This window comes from Falco peregrinus, chromosome 11 (assembly GCF_023634155.1).
Source record: "Falco peregrinus isolate bFalPer1 chromosome 11, bFalPer1.pri, whole genome shotgun sequence".
NCBI lineage: Eukaryota > Metazoa > Chordata > Aves > Falconiformes > Falconidae > Falco > Falco peregrinus.
Genome location: NC_073731.1, coordinates 33,078,343 through 33,102,357, shown reverse-complemented (window position 1 = coordinate 33,102,357; position 24,015 = coordinate 33,078,343). Strand labels below are relative to the sequence as shown.

The 24,015-nt window shown below is 50.5% G+C and overlaps 2 protein-coding genes across 6 annotated transcripts in view; one reads left to right on the top strand and one right to left on the bottom strand.

Moving 5' to 3' along the window:
• TTBK1 (tau tubulin kinase 1) overlaps window positions 1–13,912 on the bottom strand; it is a 122,895-nt gene extending 108,983 nt beyond the window's left edge. The window contains exons 1-3 of one of the 4 annotated variants that reach the window (XM_055816016.1): window positions 13,549–13,912; window positions 1,151–1,419; window positions 324–425 (exon numbers count right to left, since the gene is read on the bottom strand). In XM_055816016.1, the coding sequence (XP_055671991.1) occupies window positions 324–326 (3 nt within the window). In that variant the 5' untranslated portion in view covers window positions 327–425; window positions 1,151–1,419; window positions 13,549–13,912. Of the gene's footprint in view, window positions 1–323; window positions 1,128–1,150; window positions 1,420–13,148; window positions 13,210–13,548 lie in introns of those variants that run through there. The other 3 variants (XM_055816017.1, XM_055816018.1, XM_027779744.2) reach the window with 3 other exon arrangements.
• Window positions 13,913–22,339: 8,427 nt separating this feature from the next.
• ACSS1 (acyl-CoA synthetase short chain family member 1) overlaps window positions 22,340–24,015 on the top strand; it is a 38,639-nt gene continuing 36,963 nt past the window's right edge. Inside the window, exon 1 of one of the 2 annotated variants that reach the window (XM_055816142.1) lies at window positions 22,340–22,671. In XM_055816142.1, the coding sequence (XP_055672117.1) occupies window positions 22,380–22,671 (292 nt within the window). In that variant the 5' untranslated portion in view covers window positions 22,340–22,379. The remainder of the gene's footprint in view (window positions 22,672–24,015) is intronic. The other variant, XM_055816141.1, reaches the window with a different exon arrangement.

The following is a 24,015-nucleotide window of genomic DNA, read 5'->3' as shown; positions in this document are numbered from 1 at the left end:
AGTCTCATATACACAACTCAATTACCTATCTTACAGCATTCTCTTTCATGCAAGCAACATTTTAAACATCTTTACTGGAAAAATTATTTCCTAATTTTAGAGGATCATAGCATTCTTAAACTTATAAATATGGAGCATTCCCTGTCGAAATTCCTGACATATATACGAGATCTTTCCTAAGTGTTATCTTACTTCAGTTTTAATACACTGTGGTAGCAATGCTCAAAATACAGCCAAACTCAAACAAACATCAAATTGAAAACTCATCAGACGCAAGGTGGTTATTATACAGCAGAACAGAGCTATGGAGGTCTGTCTCTCACCATCTTACTAAAGGTCCTGGATAATCTTAAGTGGCTTAATCTCACTGTGGAGAAACTGCAATATCCCACTTTATTTCAGGACACATCCTCAACTCCGGAAGCCTACAAATTAGAACAATTAGAACAAGTAAAGTTTATTTAGACTGCTGTAAGCCCATGACCCTCTTGATCAAATTCTCCACCATGAACATGGGATCCACCTTAAGAGCAGATTCCAATGGTGTTTTAAAAAGCTGATGCAAACTACAGATTTTTAGGTGAGACAAGGCTGGACAACTGCAAAAGCAAAAGAAGTAAGGCCAGTAAAATGCAGTCTAGAAATCAGATCAATCTCCCTGTCCAGTACTTGCAAGGGAGGAAGAAACAAACAAACAAAAAAATAGAATTTAAACATAATTTTGCTGTTCCCAACATGAACTTTACTGGCATTAAGCCAAAATGAAACAGATCGGGTGGGGAATGAGAAGAGAATATAACAAATGGGATTGAGAGTGCTTAGAAGCAAGAAAGAAAAACAGCAGAGTTTCCAAGTGCAACTGAGCAGCAGAACTGGGGCTCAGTTAATGGCAGCATTAACTGCACACACTCAGGATCCCTCACTGTTTTACATGTCACCTGCTTCCAACACGATACCAATTATAAAAATGAAATCCCTCACATTAAAACAAACAAAAAACCACCTTCAATCTTTGTATAAGTAAGTTATACCATGCACTAGCATTCTGTTATTAGGGTAGAAATGCATATGACAGTACAGGAAACAAATTGATAAAAAAAAAATACAACACACTGGACTAACAGCCCCTCAGCCCTGGAATACATCATACCTCCTGCTGAACTTGAAACAGCAACTAAAAACAAGTCATACGCTGTTAGGGTAGGTCTGACAGCAGGAGCTTGCAAGGTTCTGAATTGTTCCTTGAAGACACATATCTTCCTTCATTGCCTGCCTCTGCTGTAGCAAACCCTGCTTAGAGAGCAGGCTCAACTCCTAGCAGCTGCGGCTTAAAGTCTCCTCTGTGACATATTCTTCTCATAGGCATGCAAGGGCATCAGCCTTAGAAATTCTGGATTTGCTATTCACAGCATTTCATTTCTGTAAAAAACAAAACATCTAAAGGTGAGGTTGCAAGATACTGAGACTGTTTTTCACCTTTGAAAGGTTTATGACCATTAAGCTGTGACTGGGAAAATAAAAAAAAAAAACAAGAAACCACCCCTCAAAAAAACTGCAGTCAAGACAGACAGGTCCAGATTCTCTGCTAACACAAGGCTGCGCTGAACAGAACATACATAAAATATATTTAGTATAACAGATGGACGTTGACAGCATTATTATGGCTACCTGGTTGCGCAGCCAACTGCACGTATTATTGCCTGCACAGTGACTTACATGTAACAGCATAGGACCTAAGCAAAACAAACAAAACCCCCAAAGCACATAATTTCATACTGCCAGAGACTGTATTCACATACATTACAGAACGGTCAGACACACCAGTGATTCCTGTGCCAAAACCACCTATCTACAGGGAGAATCAGCACAGTTAATTATGACAACAAATCATTAGGAATGCACCCCCCGATAAGCATGCCTGCACTGCTGGCAGTTTACGTGATCCTAACCCTCTCCAACTACATCCCAGCAGCAAAGCTAAAAAACTGGGGAGCAGGAGGTTTGAGAGAAAAGTCTTACTGCCTTCCACCTATCTCCCTGACAGAGTTGCTCCAACTTCTGATACAAGCAGAAAATTAATTCCAACAACAGGAAATCCCTCTAATATCATAACCAGCTTAATCTCTACTAATTTATCAGACAAACATTATGGTCTGCTTACAATAAACATTTAACTGCAGCTTAAGCATATCTACCTGCAAAGTCAATACAGATCACAACCTGCAAAACTTGAGTGGTCTGCTGGTAGTCAAAGCAAATACATCTGAATAAAAAAAGCAAGAACTATGCAGAGGTTATACTTAATGGTATCAGACTCAATCCACACCTGACACCACCAGAAACACTACACAGAGGGATGTTTTCATCACCTGAACCTGAGCCAGTTTGTTTAATTGTTCCTCAGGTAATGTGTCCCTCTCTGAAAAGTCCTGTCCCGTCTCCCTGCAGAGTGCTTTTGTGGGGCACCTGGTATTTATCTTCCTTCAAATGTGGCCACTCCCAACTCGCTTTTCGGAGCTGTGGTCCTTTCTTGTGTACCTTCCTTGAGTCCTTACTCTTGGAGAACAGTATTTTACCTTGAATAACCAACTCAGCCATACAGCAAACATAACATCTGTTGCTCAATGGTCTTGTACACAGCCTATTATATTGTTATCAAAAGGCCCGCAGCCTGAGAGCAAACATTTTGAACCTCCATTCCAACGAAAATGGTGCTCATCTTACCCATTCAAAACATTTTATGGTTTGATAGACGCAGTCACCATAATTATCAGGGATTAAATAAACTTTTCAAAAAAAGTATTTTGAGGTTAGGAACGTAACAGTAAGTTCCTGATCAGAGATTTGGTATTTTGATACAAATTCTGGAAGACAGGGTCTTTTGCAGGGAAAATTAATGTATTTATACATTTGCCACATAGACTTCACACTGCCAAGCACTTTCTAAAATTTAATAAAAATTAGTGTAAGTGAAGCAACTGCCTCTTGCTGCACTGATACGTCATATCAGAATAAATAAGACTAAGTGGGACAAAATTTTTGTGGTTTTCAAGCCCATTGCTGATCACAATAGAGATTCTGTTTGTAATTACACAGAAGAGATTTCCTGGGACTGACAGAAATGTTTTATCATGCGAACTTAAAATTCTCTCTCTACAGCCCTTCTGTAAACATTTTCCACTTTTTTTTAGGGAACTCTCCCCCCTGTTAGGAGGATGCTCAGGAAAGCATGTTCAACCTTCCTCTGCCCCTTGCAAATCTACCATTTCATTCTCTGATCTGCAGCCTCACCATTTTTTAGTTTGCAGACAGCTGGTGACTTGCCCGAAGGTGATGTCCTCATGGCTGACCCACTTTTTCTTCTACCCTTGGGAAATCCCAGTGCATTCTCAACCATATTCAATGGTTCCTTGCGCTTTTTTTCTCAAAGACAAAAGTCCCCAGAGGTGTAAACCCTGGTTTTAGATTGGAAGCTGAAATTTCATTGTTATTTGAAAGATCTACAGTTCTAGAGAATTTGTTTCCTTTGAAGTTATTATCTAAAGACAATATTAACAAAGAAAACAATAACACCAAGGCAGATACTAGCTGTGGCCTGCACCTATTTCTCTCTATGCCTGAACATCCTAGAAAGACATACGAACACTCTTGTATGTGCAAGCACAGTCTGTTTAATTTATTCCTGCACTGCTGTGAGTCAGTTTCCAAGGAGAAATTCTATTACTAAGATTATGGAAGAGTTTTACAAGCTGGTCTGGACTGCCTCTGCATAAGCCGTTTCCACATATGATGCCATCTAGTCCACAACTGTTAGTACCCGCTTGCATTCTCCCAGCCCGTGCAAATAATGATTTCCCATCCATAAGTTTTCCTACCTGTTGAGTTAAGCAGTTCTATGACTTAGGCATGTGTCTTCTCATTCTGCTATCAGATCTTACACCAGCTTGTTGTGCTCAACAGAAAAATCCCTTGAATATTATTCTCAGAGGGAAAAAAAAAAAAAAGAAAACCAAAACCCAACCAAAACTTCAAAATGTGTTCTTTAGGGCAGATTCTGTAATAAAACCATATTTGTACTTTGCTCCTTAAATTGCCAGTGCTATGCCAGGTAACTGGATCCTGACAAATTGCTTTTACACAATACAGATGGTCACAATTTGTTTCTATAAAAAAGCATCATAAACCTTATGTCATACCTGAATGTAAAAATCATTTTATTTCTATTCATAGCTGTAAGGAAGTAATGGAAAACTAGATTTTGTACGTGAGCTGGCCAAAGCTCATAACAATTTTTCAAACTGATCTCGACCTGAAATGGGTAATTGTGCATTCTGTGCTCAGCTTGCCAGAGTAAGCTGGCTGCTGGTGAATGCTTGTAATAATACTCCACAGGCAGAACAATTACTGGTTCAAGCCCAGCCCAGGCTTTTTGGAGGGTGGGGGGTATGCGTGTGTGTGTATAATTTCACAACAATCAGAAACACAGGTAGCAAAGTTAAAGAAAATGTTTTGCAAAAGAAGCAACAACCACACTAAAAATACAAGCTTCTAATTTGCCATCCAACCTCAAAATTGGCTGCAGACACCTACATGACCAGATACCCTGAGCCCTAGAACCCAAGTGTCTCCTGCCAATTCCCCCACATCAGCTGTCACAAGTGAGAAAATACTTGACCACCTGCCCTTTGCATCTGCACCTTTTACATTTTGTTTTCTTTCCTGTTAGCTCAATGCCTAAAGCCTCATCTCTGCTTGACAAGCAACCGCTCCTCATTTCTTTCCAGACATGGAGAACAGCAGAAAGAAAAAGTGTGCCTTCCACAAAATGCTTCTTAATACAACCAAACTCATGCTCAGACATCTATGAATAAGTCATACAGCTCATGCATACAGAGCACTGCACTGCTACAGACAGGAACAGAAAAAAAAGGGAGGCAATTCTGTTCTTGCCTACAACTGGGGAGAGACAGTGAAGTCCAATAAAAGGTCAGCATCCATGCCTCAGAGTCACTAAAAAAGCTGGAGCTGAAAAAAAGGCTGAAAGATGCCTTCCAGCCACCTGAAAACTAAACACTTTAAAATGCATGTATCCTATCCAAAAGGCACACTGGAAAGCAAATTAATATATTGCAGAAGTATCTCTTTATGATGAAAATTTAAGAAACTGAAGGGATCTCCCATTCCAGCTACCCTTCTGCTAGAAGCTAAAGCCTGACAATTGCAAATTAGTTTTTCATGGAAGTTTCTGTTACAGACAGGACCTAGAACAAGGGAGACAGTGGATTCTAGATCTCTTGCTCTTTTCAAACCAAGGCTAGGCACCTCTTGCTCTTCTGTGATCAAGGCCTGACACCTTTAAAAAAGGCATGCTATAGCTACTGCAAATTTTACTAAAAACAAGAACAACAAAAAAAACCAAAACCAAAATTCATGGTTTTGGGTGCTTAGACACTACCGAATGAAAGTTGAGAATCAATGGAAGCACTGTTACACCACATTACCTACATTCCCTCCTCCATAAAGCCTACAAACAGATGCTGATCCTGGATCCACAGCTTCAGGTTCCTGGTTAACCAATCTAAAACCCTACCTGCAATGAAGAGAAATAGTTGTCCTCTCTCCTGCCAGCTCTGAACTCCTGCACGCAGGATTCTACCATCGGCCAGTTCAGTGACTTGTACCAGCAGAATTCCTCTTCCTAATAATAACCCTACTTCCTTGGCTTAGAGCTCCTTGAACTGGTTCATTGTAGGGTCAGTCAAACGCAAGTGCCAGCACGATGGAGGAGTGGTACCTCAGATCCATTTCAGCCTCAGTCAAGTGCGCTCCATGTTCGTGTCTGCAGTGGGAAGCCCTCAGCCTTCCATGGGATCACAAGATTCAGCCACTTCTGCTTAAAAGCAGTGGAGTAACTCTGCTTGATGCCAATTCCGCCCCCCCCAAGGAAAGCAAAATAAACCAGTTAGTTTTGATACCTTACTTGCATAACCCCTAAACTAGTAAATTCTAGAGTCTAATGCAGCTAGGTTATGTTAAAATAATTCAAGACATAATGAAATCACAAAGCTCTAAGTCTCCTAACACTGTATCACCACAAAGGTGACTTCTATTCTCTGACTGAGGTACTTCAGCAAGCAAGCAATAAGCACCTTTCTCTTCTTCATGAAATCTGGGAAACAACACGCAATTTAATGGAATGTCTAATCAAAAGCATCACACTGATGCCTATGTGAGGGTAAAAGTATAAAACAGCTACACTGTCCCCTTGCCTGAGTGAGCAGAATATGCATCAAGAATTTAAGCTGCATGTGAAGACCATGAAGTAACTGTAGAAGCAAAAAAAAAAAAAAAGGTTATGTTAAAAGAAGAGGGAAACAACAAAACTACCTACTGACTGCTCTCCACTACCTCTAAGAAGGCTGGAAGCTGGGACACAGGCAGCACTAAGGTGAGATTGCTAGAGTCTGCTTCAAGTGCCGCATGCACCTCTGAACAGAAGCGTGTGCGCCTTATGGTCCTCAGAATCTGCGTATTGCTTTTTGATGTCAGGGGTGGACGAAATGCACAAATCAGGGTTTGGCAAGGGGGAAGAACTTCAGATATGTTCCTACCTTCAGACTACAAGGAGGGGAAAACACCTTGTGGCAATAGACCTTAGGGTGACGAGCAATGATCCTGTTGGTGAGATCTCCTCACTCGATGGTGGTATCCTATCCTCTTGCACCACAAACACCCACCCACTGAGCAGAGGAAAAGGAAGGCTGCAGAGGCAGCTCAGATATCTGGCAGGCAGACAGCTGAATTTGTCAGGCAAAAGGACAGTACGGCAACCTGCCAGTCAGGTGCAAGAATGGCATATCAGTTGCTGGGAGGCAGATTCTTACAAAGAACAAGTTGAGGTATGGTATGATTGAGGTTTACACAATGTAGTTCTATGTGGAGAAGGTGAACAAGAAATGACTATGCACCACTTTTTTCAATGCATTAAGGAAGCAGCAGCAGGCAACTCTAGCAGGTGGCATGTTTGAAACAAATACAAAGCACAGAGGAGTTGTGCAACACCCTGCTGCAAGACACACTTGAGGTTAGCATTTCCATTGAGTCCAAAGAACTGGACATATTAATAGAAAAAACAACTAAGAAAAAACGAACCAACCAACCAACCAAAACCGGCCAGCCCAGAACAATTGAATACGATGATAAAAATCTCAGCCCAAAAAGATTTCTTTAACTGATGGTGACTGAGCACTGAGAGAGCACTCCAGGAAAATGCAACTGCCCAGCAGCTCCAACCTCTGCCTCCCCCTGGGGCATTCAGCATCAGTCACAGTCACAGTTACCCACAGGTAATATGCTGGGTGGGCTAATCCAGAACAGCCACTTCTGTATCACGCCAGGGAGAAGCTGGCAAGCATGATCCATATGGCTTTCAATGGTTTAAAGGCCAAGAGTGATAGCCTGGATGAAATCCCAAGTTCCATAACTTCTGATGCTGGGTAAGGAAAAAAATTGGCATAATTTTATAAGAAACAGCCCCCTCCCAAAGAGCAGTTTCAGGGGTATTGATATTTAAATGGTACCCAAAAAACCAAATAGATGAAATAAGTCTTAAAAGTAAGGTGGGGAACTAGGACATAAGGATTCAAGGGAGAACGTGGAGATAAGATGTACCCCAGGAAACTGTTAACAGGGTGTCATTCTCTAGTGCTCCAAGGAACAAGGTACACAGCAGAAGGTCAGGTCACACAAGGGGAGGAAGAGTACTACATACTGAACTAAAAAATAGACTTAAAGGAGATATATAAATGAATTGTATCAAATGTGAACGGAAAAGATGTAGAACTGCCCCATCGAACCAGAATAAACAGTATCGGTGATTTGCCATCGGTGAACAGACAGGCTGTGCCTTTAGGAAACAGGCAGCAATGGGGAACTTCCATTTCCTCATGGAGATCAGGCCATGTCACCAAGAGGAAATTTTAAATAGTAACTTTGTAACTCAACAGTAACTCAACTCTTTGTTGAGTAAGAATAAAAATACGTCACTTAAGAAAAAAAAAAATTCTTTGTCCAGTGCAATTTCTGCTTGGTCCTTTAAATTGCTTGATTTCAATCCCAATTGACTTACCATACAAACAAAAAGTCTTTAAAAAACAGAAGATATGTACAAAGGAAGAAAACAGAACAAATTCTTCCAAGTTAAATATGACATTTTTTCTTGATGGTTTTAAAGAGATCATGCAAATTTCTACAAATAAAAACTATGTATTTTGCACCCATACCGACCAGAGGCCTGCCAGCCAGTCTGCTGGATCACAGACAGACAAGAAAGAAGGCTGAATAGAGAGACGATGAGAAAGAAGATGCCAAGTATTTTTGGTTGTTGTTTATTTCAAAGAACTCTGCAGCGGATCTGGAAAATCAGTCTTACTTCTGCACCAGACTTGTTCAGAAATTGAAAAATAAAACTAACTGGCAGGCAGTGGTAGAGATTATTACTAAAGGCCAGGTGCTTTTAGTAAGACTCAACAAGCACACAGATCAGGCCATCTCAGTAACAATGCCTCTGGACAGCCAAAACCTTCTGGTATGGCATCAGACAAAACGCCTCAAAAATTAGAGATTTCCCAGGATAAAATTGAAGTTTCTCTAAAACTCATAACTGGCTAAGAGAGGAAAACACAGAGGAATGCATAGCTAGGTTTCCCAATGGAGTGCTGTTACCAGTGGAATGACACACCTTGCATACATACAAAATTATTCAGGCTAACAAATAAAGACTGAAAAACTGCAGACTGCAACCAATAAGAGTGTAACTAGGGCAAGCATGTTATATGTGTCCTCTTAGCTTTTCTTTAATCATCGTCTCTTGGTCATTGGTAGAAAAAGGACTGGAGCAATATGGGGTTTTGGCCTGAGCAGTTGGGTTTATAATCCTATAATCAAAACCTTTTCACTAGACATCAACTTCTCCGTATCCCTTTTGCAATCTTTTCATATCTGATTGGTAGGCCACTAAGGCTTTCTACACGTAGAGCCTCCGGGCTGACGGTAAGCCTCCTAACATTTACTGTCGCACGGACTGCAAAGAATCCATTTTCATCTGTCACGGCTGACACTAAATCTTCTTTCTTAAGGCTAGGTTGCCCCATTTCTCCAGAGAAGAGGAAATCTGCACCCACAGGCATTCTCTCTGTTCCCCATTGCACCTATACAGCTGGAGTCAGCCATGATCTGCAGTTTGTTCCTTTCATATTGTTCACCAAATTAAAGATGACACAGCTTGACACCAAAAGGAAAGGGTTTCCAAGCACATCTTACTTGATTACAACTACAGTCCATCACGCTGCCAACATCTTCCTTCTCAACTACAACAAGACCCTTTCCCATATAAACAGCTCTTGAGTAGTGAAGATGACTTAATGAAAAATTGTGTGGAACTGGGCAAGACCAAAAGGGATTGTAAAACTGATGAAAAAAATGTAAGGTGGCAATTATCTTTTTCCCCCCCTATCAAGTCTAATATATTGAGGTATCTGCTGGTCTCCAAAAACCCAGAAAAGTTCATGTGAAAAAACACTTGATACACTGAGTTCTAAGATACATTGATATTGCTAGATTATTTCCCATAATTTCTGGTGTAACTGCTGTGGGTCTCAACAGTGGGATACACAGGATGTATGTGGGTACTGTTGTGGAGAAGACCAAGAGCTGGTCCTGTATGCCAGATAGGATCGCCATTTCCCAGCTTGTAGCTGGTGAGACTCCTGCAGGCAAGGGAGTCTCAGTTTGGTTTCAGATGCACAGTGTAAAAATCACATAATTTCCCTCACCTCCTACCTCCCCCTCCTAACGCTTCAATAAATGTCCAACAGATTCTCCTGTTCTTCCTCTGCCCTAGGTAGGGAGGCCTCATAGCTAGCTTTCCTTATTCCTCTTCCAAAGCAATCTTAATATTTACTCCAACTGAACGGTGCCCTAAAATGACATTTCAGGATGTTTCAGAGGAATACCCACTTTTTGGCTATTTTTGATGGAGGAAGGGGACAGAAGAACTAGTCATGCCTATCCTGTGTCTTATTCAGTAAACTAGCAGAGCTTAAAGATCCTTTTAGGAAATGACTCCACAATCACTTCAGCAAATACTGGGCTGTACCTTGCAATGTTCAAAGAAGGAGATATTAACAAAGCCAACAAGCCCTTAAAAATGAAGGACCAGTTTATGAAGCCCTTAAGGACTTTATAGAGACATATTCTTCTATAAGGCCCTGGTTTTTGTCCTCTGCTCTGTTTTCAAAGTGAACCAATGTTACTGGAAGGTCATTATGGAGCTCTGGCAAATGAATCTCATCTAGGACCTTCCCAGGATGGGAAGCCATTCCTGCAGAGTTTATCCAGACCCTGCACGTCAATACATACACAAATAAGACCAAAGCACAAGACTGACAGGACACAGCTGAAGAGGTGAGCCCACAGCAAGACCCACAAGAGTCTTAAGTGGGCTACTTAATAAGCTATTAAAGTCACGTGGCAATCTTTCTGTAAGAGAGGGGAAGAAACAGCATAAAGAGATCCCAGCACCAAAGATAAAGAGGGATGTGACTCTTCCTAGATCTGTCCGATCACTCCTGCTTCGGAAAACAATGAGTACCAACTGATTCCATCAGAGGAGAGCTCCATGCTGCCTACTGCAATGTAGAGATACACTTGCTTTTGCCACCAAACATTGGGGATGGAGAGGGAAGGGGGAGGAAATCCACACATGGGCCATGAGCGCCACTTTACTAGCATCAGCCCTGGGAGCTGGTGAAGTAGATTTCTTAACACCAGAGACGCTCCTTTCTGGAGGACCAAGAGCACTGATGGGGATTCAACTTTCCTCTTGCTAACTATTCCAAGAAAAAAAAGGTTAGGCAGGCATCCCCAAGACTGATCCTGACAAAACTGTCCTATGAGGGTGTGCTGGTTTTGGCTGGGGGGGGGGCTGTGTTTTGTTTCTGTGCTGGAAACAGTGTTTGTAATACCGAGATGTTCTAGTTATTGCTGAGCAGGCTTACACAGCGCCAAGGGCCTTTCTGCTCCTCTGACTGCCCCACCAGCGAGCAGGTTGGGGGTGCACAAGAAGCTTGAGAGGAGACACAGCCAGGACAGCTGACACCCACTGATCAGGAGAATATTCCATACCATATGATGTCATGCTCAGCAGCCAAACTAGGGGAAGAAGAAGGAAGAGGGGGACATTCAAAGTGATGGTGCTTTGTCTACCCAAGTAACTGTTACACACAACAGAGCCCTGCTATCCTGGGGATGGTTGAACACCTGCCTGCGATGGGAAGTGGTGAATGAATTCCTTGTTTTGCTTTGCTTGTGTGTGTGGCTTTTGCTTTACCTATTAAACTGTCTTTATCTCAACCCACGAGTTTTACCTTTTTTTCCAATTCTCCTCTCCATTCCACCAGGGTGGGGGGAGTGAGCAAGTGGCTGCATGGGGCTTATTTGCCAGCTGGGGTTAAACCATGACAGAGAGAATGATAATTCCAGTGGTTTTCTTTGCCTGTCAGAGAAGTGGAACTTTGCCCATTCCTGAAGGAAGGAGATTATCATAAAGCATGCAAAACCACACAGAACACAGAAGTAACAGGGTGGACACCACATATACCATTCATGAGCATCACATCTCGAAAGTTTCTGGTCCCACACACAGCAGCACGAGAATTCTTGCTATGAGTTGGATGATCACTGGCACACAAAGGAAAAAAACCCCAAAACATTAACACATCATTCCTAACCTGCCCCTCTTATACTGAGAGATAGTCACAAGAGAAGCTGATAGATTGAAATGTGATGAATATCCACTAGTGAGACAGTACTGATACACACTGCCCTGTAGTCATAGCATCTGTATAGGCACAGCATTAGCACACCTTAACTCATGCACAACATGAGGTAAATTTCACTTATACAAAGCAAAAGTTCTCAGGCTGTCTCAGGCTGAAAGTCTCTGTTGTGACTCACTGAGAAGTTTGTCGCTAAAAGGTGGCATTTTCAGTGACAGTGCAAGGAATACAAAGAAATTTATGTGCAATGGTAAAATTAGGAAACCTTTCCTTCTATCAATCAAATTGTCTATACTTCCTTCCTGCAAGCCTAAGGCAATTCAAAAACACAGAAGAAAAAATTTAATACGCAGCTGGTTTCGACTGCTCAGAAACATGATACCAACAGGTACTGAAATCCTCGCCCCTCAAAAACCACTGCGGGTCTTGAACTTGGCATGCAAGTAGTTCAGCAACACTGATGGAGTGGCAGTGTCATTCCAGCGCTTCATATAGCATACTGGTTCCTCATTAGATACACAATGCACTTCAAGGTCATGCTGTTCATCTTGAAAGTTCTCAGTGGGTCAGACCTAGGTTACCGGATACCTGCCCTCCTGGCACGCAGGGAGAGCACAATGACTACAGTCACATTCACCACGGCAAACTTGGGCACCATGAGCAATAAAGACACAACAGCAGGAAAACATCAAGCTAAAAAGCTGCAGCAGACACGGCAACGCACACAGGAGTAAAACCTCCCACCCCGTGACAGCTAATGAGGAGAAACTCTCAGCCTCCTGCCTCAAACCCAAGCACCAAAGAGTTATCCCATAATAATGCAACGAGAAGGCTCCCTCCCCAGAGGCCCCTGCCAGATGGGCTGGTTTGCCACCATTCGGATGAACGGGCAGCCATTGACACCTGGAAGCATGCTCGGCTCCTGGCGCCGGCCTGGCCTGGCTGAGGGAGCTCACCCCTGCCCGGCCCTCACCTGAGGTACCCCGCAGGCCCTGGCCCAGCACAAGGCCGCTCGCTTCGCACCTCAGCCCCCACCTTGCCACCGGGGGCCGGGCAGGCATTGGAACTGCCCGCGGAGCCTGTCAGGGCGCGGGGAGCCGGGGCACCCCGCCTGAGGCCGCCCCCCCGCCCCCCACGGCGCTGCTGCCGCCCGCGCCCCTGCCAAGACACCGCCCGCCCCCCCACCCCCGGGACGGGCATCCCCCGGGACCAGCCCCCAGCCCCGGCTCCCCCCGGCCCGCTGCCGACCCGGGCAGGAGGCGGCGGGCTACGGGCCAGGGGGAGCGCCCCCACCCCGGTCCTGCCCCTCACCTCAGGCCGCCCCGCCTCCCCCCGCCAAGGAGGTGGCCGCGTCCGCCCCTGCACTGCAGCTGCCGGCACGCCGCGGCCCCCCCACCCCTCTCGGCAGATGGTTCGCCCCACCCCGTCCCGTCTTCTCATTGGCCAAGGATCCCGTCACTCCGGTGTGAGCCCGCCCAGACCCGCGGGCATGCTGGGAGACCGAGTCCTCAGAGCCCGGCCCTTCCACCGCTGCAGCCGGCACCGGGCGGAGCGGAGAACTACAGCCCCAACAGCGCCCCGCACAGCCCCGGCGCGGCCCGGCGCGGCCCGGCCCGACCCGGCAGCCCGCATCTCCCCAGCCGCCGGCAGGACGCCCCCTCCCCCGGCAACGACCGCAGCGGCCGCCGCGACCCAGCCCGGCCCGGCTCACCTGGCCCCGCCGCCGCCGGCGCCTCCCGCTGCGGCCGGCGCGGGCAGCGCATGCCCCGCGCCCCTCAATGCGGCCCGCCGGGCTCGGTGCCGCCGGCCCGGCTCGCTGCGGCTGTAGGGCGGGCCGGCCCCGGGTGCATCCTCCCCCTCGGAGCCGCGGCGGGCGGCGGGATTCGCCCACAATGCACCGCGCACCGCACCGACAGCATCAGCCTGACATCACCCGCGGGCCGCCCCCGCCCCGCCGGGCCCGCCCCGGGCCCGCCCCGCCGTCACCGGCACCCGGTCCCGGCGGGGGTCTGGGCGCCGCGCCGCCACCGGGCACCGCACTGCCGGCACAGCGGGGCTGGGCACTGCGGGGCGCCGGGACGCGAGGGGCTGGCACCGGGCCGGCGGGAGCTGGGCAGGGCAGGGTACCGCCCCGCCCTGCCACCGCGACCGGGAGCGCCGGCAGCGGCACGGGCACTGTCGGGACGGGGACTGGGGCAAGGCTGGGCTCCGCGCTGCTGGCAGCTGCGCTGGCATCGGCGCCATGCGGCTGGGCACCGCACGGCCCGGGGACAGGCACCAGCGCTGCCCGCACTGGGCCAGGTGCTGCTGTGCTTTGACTGGGACCAGCACTGGGCCTGGCACTGTGTCACCAGGGCCGTCCCACTGGGCCTGGCACTGTGTCACCAGGGCTGCCCCACTGATCCTGGGACTGTGTCACCAGGGCTGCCTCACTGATCCTGGGACTGTCAGCAGGACTATCCCACTATGCCTGGAACCGTCTCACCAGGACTGTCCCACTGTGCCTGGGACTGTCACCAGCACCTTCAGGGCGGAGCTGGGCACTGCGCTGTTGGGACCAAGGCCAGGGTCAGCGCGTTGCCTGGGGCTGGGTGCTGTGTTGCACTGGCAGCACCACCAACATGGGGCTGGTGCTGCCCTGGGCTGGCAGGGGGTCAGTCCCAGTGTGGGGCTGGTGCTGCTGGCCTGGGGGTTTTACTCCAGTGCTCTGGGACCAGGACTAGCTCTAACACCCCTGGCAAGGGACTGGTGCGCTGTGCTGTGCTGCTAGTGCCAGAGTCTGAGCTGGACACCACACTGGGACCAGGACCAGCACCACCAGCATTGGGCTGGACACCGCACTTCCAGAACCAGCACCGTCCCCGGCTTCACAGGGCCAGATCCTGCCCCCCTGCCCTGCCTGGGAACAGCAGCCTGCAGCTGGGCGCAGCACCAGTGCTACCAGCACTGCAGCACACACAGGAATGTCTCACGCAAGTGAGCTTCTCCCTGCAGGCAGCTGAGTGGGGCGCCTGTCCCTGGGCATTCCCCTGCTCCCCCACCCCGAGGTACACAACTGTGCCCCTGCTCCACATGCCATTCCACACACTCCAGCTCACCGCTACTCATGGTGTACTCAGAGTACAGGTAAGTGTGCAGCTCCTACAGATGTACAGTGTGGTACACATGGCTGGGCTTTCTTGTTCCCTTTCGCCCCAGATGTGTGCTGCAAATTGCCCACACCCCCAGTTGTACCTCATACCTGTGCTCCAGACTGTGGATGTGCACCCGTCCTGTGCCCTATAGATGCTCATGCAACACGTTGCAAGGGGTGCTGCGCCAGACCCTCCCCACAGACTTGCTACACGCCTGTGCCTTCTTCCTGCCCCCACCAGAGTGACCCAACCCGTTGTCCATCCCTTGTTGGAGGTTCTCATCTGATCTCATGTGTGGGATGTCACACCAGGTCCCATGGAGCTGTGGTGCTCCCCAGTCCCTTGTGGGTTGTATCTCACTCATATATATATATCTGCACTCATATACATATACCCAGGACTCCCAAAGCAGTCCCTTGGGGCCAGGGTGGTAACGAGGGGGATACGTTATGAAGATCCTTGCAGACATGCCCGTGCAAAGGTAGATCTACCACAGCTGTGGCCACCACCAGCCACTCAGACCAGGGAGTCCAGGGCTACCAGGCCAATTCCTCTCCTGGCTGGAGGTGGCCCTGGGTCCCCTGCACTGAGGACTTGCTCAGTGGAAGCATCCTGCAGAGACTCCAGGGAGTCTTCAGCCCTGCAGCAGCTCATCCCACAGGTCCCAGGGTGTGACACAACCCTTCAAAGGCAGTTACATACTTATGCCCAGGCCCCTGTCATTCTAGGTCGATGATTGACAGATGATTGGCAGTTGCGGCATGAGCTCTCTGTGCTGCAAGTCAAGTCCCCATCACTTGTATCCCCACTCACTGGCTCCTGGTGCTGGGTTTGAGAGGGCAAAACAAAAGGAGATGGTGAGGGAGCTATCTTCCTCTGCAAAGGTCCTCTCCGTGCCCTTCAGATCCCTTTCTCAGCAGGCTGGTGGAGCACCAAGCATAGACCCAGAAGCAGAGTTGAACTGGAAGAGGCTGTGGTGGTTCTGAGTGCACTGATGTCCTTAATGGCCCTCACTGGCCTCAGCGGGGGCTCTGCCCACACCTTGCCCACAGGACCGTGAGCTCCATTTCAGCTCAGCCTTCCATCCCTGCCTGAGCGATGCTGTGCTGATCTCCAGCTCAGCCACAGATGTACCTGTCCGTGGACCCTGACCTGTGGTGGGACTTCCTGGCTTGAGCTTGGGTCTGTCTTGTCAGTATGGGCAGGAGTCACTGGACAGTGTCTGTGCCAGGCTGCCAGCATGGGACCTGATCCTGGTCTGTAGCTTGACTGCCTGGCTTGACCGCACACCTGCTTCAGCACCACAAACTTGCCTGATGACTTGAGCTCTTGGTTGAACCTGGCAACCACCACTGCATCCACCTTGCTTGGGTACTGCGGTGCTGGGTGCTGGCTAGGGAGAGAGCTTCAAGATTAGAGCAGGGACTGGTCCAGGACACTTTACAAGATTTCCAGGGATGGAAAGACCACAGCCTCTCTGGGTTCCTCCACCCCCCTCCTGGGAAAGAAGTTTTTCACGCAACTAGTTGCAACTTATGTCTCTTTAACATTGACAGGGGAAGGCCACACTACTTGATCAGCTGAAGTGGAAGTCAAGCGAGAGCTGGAGGCTTCCTAACTTCCTCAGTTGTTTCTACCAGGCAACTGTCTGCCCATCAGTGGGCCTCTGCCATATGTGGACACTGGGCCCAGAGCACCAGTACCAAGCTGGAGAGGATGGAAGAATTTGGTGCCGAAACCTTCGGTCCCTCCTCCGGGTGGGCAACCCCAAGTGCTGCCCAAGAGGAAGCCAGCAGGATGAAGAGGTTCATCAGCAATGATTTTCTGGAGCAAAGCACATAGCAAAACCAGTGCAGACTGTGCTGGTGCAGGAGAGGAGCCACATGGCAAGGACAGTTCAGTGTTGATCAGTATCAACAGCAGCACTGAATCCCTTTGGTCTGAAATCCATCCTTGAGCAGGAAGCTCTTGAGGGTAGGATAGCTGATGACCTGGTCGGGTTAAGGATGAGTGTGATGGAGGGTATGGGCACTAGCAGAGAAGGATACCCAGAAAAAGCAGGGATCTTTTTTGGTACTGACTGCTTCAGTGTATTACTGCACTGGCAGTGGCAAGGAGTCTCCAGTACTGACACTGTGCTAGGTACTGGGCTCTGAGCAGTGCCACTGGGGCATCGGTTCTCTGCTGCCAAACATGACATGCCCTCTATGGCCTCTGGACAGACAGCCTGGAGGAGCACCAGGTGCCCCTGTGCCCGCACCCTGGGGGTTGCTCCTGCACCACGCAGCACCACCATGCGTGTGGCAGCCATGCCCTGTGCCAGGCATTGCAGCCAGACCTCGCATGGCAGACACCTGCACTCACCTCTGTCATTTGCTGGGTTTGCACCTTGGTCCAGTGCTACACACTGCTCCCGGGCGGGCACAGTGTGCTGCAGCTGCCTCTGGGCTCAGCTGGGTGCTGGGTCTCCAGAAGCCTTATCACAGATTTAAATCGTGCATCTTGAAACATTCTTGGGGGAGAAATGCATTTATGTTCATGATTTTTTTAACACTTTTAAGTGGTTTTTGTACTGTGTACAGCAAATGCAAACCTTGCAGACAATTTAAGGGAAATATGTGCAATCTCATGAGTTAGATCTTTGGAAAAAGGTGCTATAATGTCAGAGATGGTTTTTTAGTCTCTTTACACCTGCCTAAAAGCATTTTAGTTATCTGGATTTTCCAAGTATTGTTTTTCTCCCTTGCCAGTTGCAGGGCATTTATTACACATTCATAAATGGGAGTGCAGCAAATGTTTTTTATGCTGTGTAGACCTTTATTTCAGGTGTGGCTGGGTGTGAGCTGACCTGGCAAAGATTCACATCCCCGATTAGCCGAGTACTCTGCTCCTTCAAATCCACTGTAGTTGCTATTGCTTTGGACCCAAGGTCCGTGCTGATCTGTGCTGCTGAGTTAAAGTGGTACGTGAGCAACTGCATTTTAGCTTCATTTCATCCCTGCTTTAAACCTCCCTCTGAGCCTTCTCCTCTGCAGATGGAGCTGAATGGGCCCACCAATCCACTGGCACAGCCACCTGGGAACCTGTCCAATTTCATCTGCAGGCCCAAATGTAGCTGAAAATGATCAAAAGATTTCATTAAAATCTGAGTTAATTGTGACTTGGGAAGATTTCTAACGCAGACCAGCATATACATGACTCTATGATGATGTTTTTCCTGGGCCCTGCCTTTCTTTGTGGGGCCAGATACCAGCTGTGTGCATACCATGAGGGAAGACCACTGGAAAATAGTTAGGAGCAGAATGGTGATGACCAAGTGGCAGTCATGGGTTTCACCATCATCTTACTCTCCTTTTTAGGCCATTAAGGGAAAAATAGAGGGACAAGCGATTGGGAAGCATAACTCATGTCAAAGAGCTGCTTTGATAGAACGAGTAGAAAGGCAGTCAGAGGGCATCTGTGTGCACGCCGGGGGCGTGGCTGTGCCTGGGAGAGGGGCACAAGCAGAAATCCCCCAATACTGTCCCTCTCCCTGGTGGGACAGGACGGGTGCTTTCCAGGCTGTCACACCGGAGAGGGGAAGCGGTGGACTGCAGGGTAAATGTGGGACAAGCCCATGGAGTTCCTGCGGCACAGAGGCTGTGGCTGGGACCAGCCTGCCTGCTGCAGCCCAGGGCTGAGGCTTCAGATTGTCTCCAGAGGTGGATGTGGAAAAGCCAGCCAGGCTTGCTAGGATGCCAGAGGCTTCTTAACCTGGCAGGGATGAAAATCCTGTGCCCAAGTGCTTCCAGCCGAAGGTCCCCACCCAGCAGACACCTCTGGCTGTGCTCAGTTTTATGCTGGCACTTTTAGGGCTTGCACACCGTGTTGAGTAAATCTGGTATATGTTGGCAGGAATCGAATATGAGGCCAATAAATAACTGCTGGGAGCAATAAGAATAGGAATAGAAAGATGTGGGATGTTGGGGATTTTGGTTTTGGTTTTGATATTTTTTTTCTATGACTCTGATCAACAGATACCTACAGCCAAACTCACCCCCTACTCAAACCACTGCTGGCTTGGTTCATCAGTGCCTGCCACGATACCAGTGCAGAAAACCCTTCACACATGCCGAGGGCTGCGGCTAGTCAACAGGTGAGCCTGTTCGCTGCTAAAACCTCTTGCAGGGCAGTGAGGCTGCCTGGCCAGACTGGGAGGCCGTGCCAGGGGACTTGCCTGTGGCAGGGAATGACAGCTTCTGCCCAGGCAGCCACAAGCTGTTGGGAGCTTCTGTAGAGGTGGCCTCTGCAGGTCACAGTAATGGGACTTCTCCGGAGCTGGTAAGACCAGCGTTGCTGTTTGGACTCCATAATGCCAGAGGGTCTTCCAAATGGAGACACAGCAAATGCAGGAAGCGATTCCATAACCTGTCCTTTATCCAGCACCAGCCTTTCCCGGCATACTCAAGCACCGTACTCAATGAGAATTGCCATAATACCCCTTGGTTCTCAAAAGTCAACAGCCTGATGCCAGCCTTCACTGCCAGAAAGGAGAAGGAGGTATCGCAAAAATCTCAGGGAACTCATCTCCCCTCTCCTCAGCTCTCTTGGAGGCAAGGAAGGCGATCTGGGGTTGTGCTTCTCCTGCTCAGCTGCCCAGCTGAATGGGGTGATGGGGTGGCCTCCAGGCTGGATTACAGCCGAGTTGTGTTGATGATGGTCATGGCTTGCTTTGAGGAAAAAGACAGTCAAAACTTGGTGGGGGGTGGGGAGGGGGGTGGGGGCTGGAGATGGTGGTCTGTTAAAGCATGAAAAAAACCCCAGCTTGGTGGTGGAAAAGGAAAATCAGTCTCATGTGGAAGAAAACCAGAGAAGGGCACCATTCCCAGAAGATGTCAAGGTCTGCAAATGAAGCAGCTAGGTTTTCAGGCCAAGGAATTTAAATTCATGTTCAGGTTTTTTTGACAGCTCATTTGCTTGTTTTGTGAAAAGCATTCCTCTGAAATCCTGGGGGGCGGGGGGAGGGGAATGGTTTGCATATAAATAATATTTGATAGAAAACTAATGAGCAACGCGAGTGAAAGGCAAGGAGCGCTCCATGCCGCGGTCCGGCGCCAGGTGGCACACATCTGCTGTTGTCCTTTAGCTCCTGGGCAAGCCCGGACACCTGGTTGAGGACCCGGGTGAGGAGTCCCGAGCGGTACGAGCAGCGATGCCAACCTTACAAGGAAGTGAAGAGCACATTTATTCTTGTGCACTACCTATAAACCACAGCTGCAAACGTCAGAAGTGCTAGAAACCCAAATCCTGGTAAAATCTGTATTATTTACCTCGATAAAGTGTCTGGTGATATTTCTAGGACAGGGAACAATGATGGTTTTATATAAAATATATAATTATATATAGATTTATATAACTTTACAACTTTAGCACTGCCAGAACAAGCTTCAGCTTAGCATAAAGAGTAGGTTCAAGTTTTTAATCCTGGACATGAACGTGCTTTCTCTGCCCAGACACTGGGAGTGAGTTAATCTGGCGCTCGGGTAAATCGGGCACTTCTTAAGGATGCCCAGACCCTCCCGCTCTAATGGGATTCATCAAACTCTGTGCTGGGAGGCTGGACCACAGCGCCTAAAAGCATTGGTTTGCTCATGCCAGCAAAGAGGCACCTGCTGTGCGCAGGGATGAAGCTCTGAGATACCTGCTGGGAAACCTCGCTGCTGCTGTTGGGGTTTGCACTGGAAAGTCAAGGTCAGATCTGGTCCTGAGATCCAGACGGAGGAAGAAGCGTGGTGAGAGCGAAGCCAGGAGCGACGTGCTGTGGCAGTGACGATGCGATGCTTGCAGGGCTGCCAGGCAAAGAGTGGATGAGGGATTTACCCCACTTCGAGAGAAGGGACAGGGGTGGGACACGTGGCAGTGTGGGAGGGCATGGTGTGTCGGCTGCCTGCCCAGGTGCACCACAGCTTGCACCGTGATGCTGCTGTGCAGAGGCGGTGCTGGGTGCCCAGAAGTGCTGTGAGGGGCATCAGCTGTTTGACAGGACAAGAGGCTTAGGCACCACCTGGTGCTGTGTGTGTTAAAGCCCATGGCTGTCCCTGGGCATGCCGGGGTGTGCAGGGGTCTACCCCTGCCTGCCTGCGGGTGATCTTCCCAGGGTGGGTACAGGGGTATCTCTGCAGGTGGCTCTGGGGGTGCAGGGGGGGTCCTCCCTGGGCTGTCTGGACATGGGGGTGTATTTGGGTAGGTGTCTCTGAATGGAGTGTACCTGTGTGGGTGCTGTGGGTGTTCCCAAGACTGTGAGGGTGCAGGGGTATCTCTCTGGGTGTGGGGTGCTCCCGAGGCCCTGTAGGTGCAGGGTTGTCTCTGGGTGTGGGATGCTCCCAGGGGTGACCCTGGGGTGCTCTTGAGGCCATGTGGGTGCAGGGGTGTCTCCTGGGGTGCTTCAGGGCCATGCGGGTGCAGGGATGTCCATGGGTGTGGGGTGCTCCCAGGGGTGCAGGGGTATCCTGGGTGGTGGCCATCCTGGGGCCATGTGAGTGCAGGGGTGTCTCCTGGGGTGCTCTAGGGCCATGCGGGTGCAGGGATGTCCATGGGTGTGGGGTGCTCCCAGGGGTGCAAGGGTGTCCCTGGGTGTGGCATTGAGAGAAAGCTTAGAAATAACTAGATTAATAGGATATGGAAAACTTAGAATAATTAAAACTCTCATTGTATGTACTAAGAAGAGCTTCACAGTGTGACTTTGCAAATTAGGCCCGGTCCTGGGGCCCTTTGTACTGGTAAGACGGACCTGGGATGCGCTGTGTGCCGATAAGAGGACACTGGTATGCGATCTGTCCTGGGTTTTGGTTTCAAAGAAACTCGAGGCAACGACCCCCACCAGGAGACGGAGCACAAGCGCAAATGGGAGGAAACTTACCTTAATGACTTCTCAGTAGACTAATTATCCTAACCCAACCTATTCTCGGGCATCTATTGAATATGTATGAATGTATAGTTAAAATCACACGTGCAGAAAGAAGTCGGGGCAGCAGGTGCTTTTGGAATTATCCACCCTGATGCCCACCGGTGAATTAAACATACCTGCTTTATAACCTGTCCTGAGTTACAGAGTTTAATTCCGCACGTCAGCGTGACCCTGGGGTGGCGGGGGTGCAGGGCTGTCCCTGGCTCTGCGGGGTGCTCCCGAGGCCGTGGGGGCACAGGGGGGCCTCCTGGGGCGCTCCGGGGCCCTCCGGGGCCCTGTGGCTGCAGGGCCGCCCCGGGCCCGCCGCAGGCCCCCTGGGGGTGCCGGTGGCCGCTCCGGGAGCCGCCGCCGGGGGCAGCCCCTCCCCGAGGCGGCCGCTGCGGGCGGGCGGGGCCGGGGCCGGGCCGGGCCGGGCCGGGGCCGAGGTCGGGGCCGGCCCCCGAGGCAGCAGGGCCGTGCCCCATGGAGTTGGCGGCGGTGGCCCGAGCGCGGGTGCTGGGCGCCCTGCGCCGCCCGCTCTCCCCGCGGCGGGTGCCGGGCTCCGGCCGCCGCTGCCGCAGCGACGCGGGGGACCCGGCGGCGCTCCCGCCCGGCGGGTACCGGCTCTGGCAGGAGCGGGCGGCCCGGGACCCCGCCGCGTTTTGGGCCGAGGTGGCCCGGGGGACGCTGCGCTGGGACAGCCCCTTCCACACAGCCTGCCAGCCCGGGCCGGCGGCCGCTCGCTGGTTCCTCGGCGGCCGCCTCAACGTCTCCGGTAAGGTGTCCCCGGGACCCCCCGCCGCCCCCCCCGCGTCACCTGCGGGCCGCCCGGGACGTGTTTCCGCCAGCGCCCCGCTCTGGGGAAGCGCCCCGGGGGGCTCGGCTGGGGGGCGCTCGGGGAAAGTTTGCCGGGGGTTGCGAAATGCTGGGGCGCAGGGGGAAAACCCGGGGGGCAAGGCTCTTGCCCCGTGCTGCTCCCCCCGCGGCTGCTGCTGCAGGAACTCCGCCGCAGCGGCGTGCAGCGTCCCCGGGCACGGCAGCCCCCCCTACCCGGCGCCCCCGCCGCGGGCACGGTGCGACCCCCGGTGTGAGGTTCGGCGGGGCTGAGCGCCGAGTCCTGCGGGCGGGGGGCAGGGGGCTGGGGAGCTGCCCGGGGGAAGGGGCCGGGGGGGCTGGCTGGGCCGGCTGGGCATGAGCCCCCCGTGTGCCCGGGTGGCCGAGGGGGCCAGCAGCACCCTGGCTTGTGTCAGAAACAGTGTGGCCAGCAGGGCCGGGGCAGTGACCGTCCCCCTGCGCTGGGCACCGGTGATGCTGCACCTCGGATCCTGGGTTCAGTTCTGGGCCCCTCACGGCCAGAGGGACACGGAGGGGCTGGAGCGTGTCCAGAGCCGCGCAGGGGGCTGGGGCACAAGGCTGGTGGGGGGGAGCTGGCGATGCTTAGCTTGGAGAGGAGGGGGCTCAGGGGGGACCTGATCGCTCCCTGCAGCTGCCTGACAGGGGCTGTGGGCAGGGGGTGTCTGTCAGTCTCTTCTCCCAGGTAACAAGTGACAGGACAGGAGGAAACAGCCTCAAGTTGCACCAGGGCAGGTTTAGGTTGGGTATTAGGAAAAACTTTTTCATGGAAGGGGTGGCCAAGCACTGGGACAGGCTGCCCAGGGAGGTGGTGGAATCACCATCCCTGGAGGTGTTCAAAAACCGCGTACATGTGGTGCTTGGGGACATGGGTTGGCAGTGGATGTGGCAGTGCTGGCTTAACGGTTGGACTTGGTGATCTCAAAGGTCTTTTCCAACTAAAACGATTCTGTGATTCGATGATTCTTTTCTCTCTTGAATGAGGAGCTTGGCCTTTTCCTCCAAGTTCACCACTGACATATAGGTAGAGAAAAATTTGCCGTGACGGTGCTGCCTACCTCCGAGTTCCCTCCTGGCCCTACCTGCCCTGAAGGCTGTTCAGTGCTGCGGCCCCGCTTCACCCGGCAGGGTAAACCCCAGCCCTGTCTGGGGTATGACTTCGTGGTGATGGCTTTTAACAGGGATGTATGTTTGTTACCTTCGTTTCCCATTCCTGGGAGAGTGCTTGAGTCACTCGTTCAGTAGTGCAGGAGCCATGTCTGGCCAC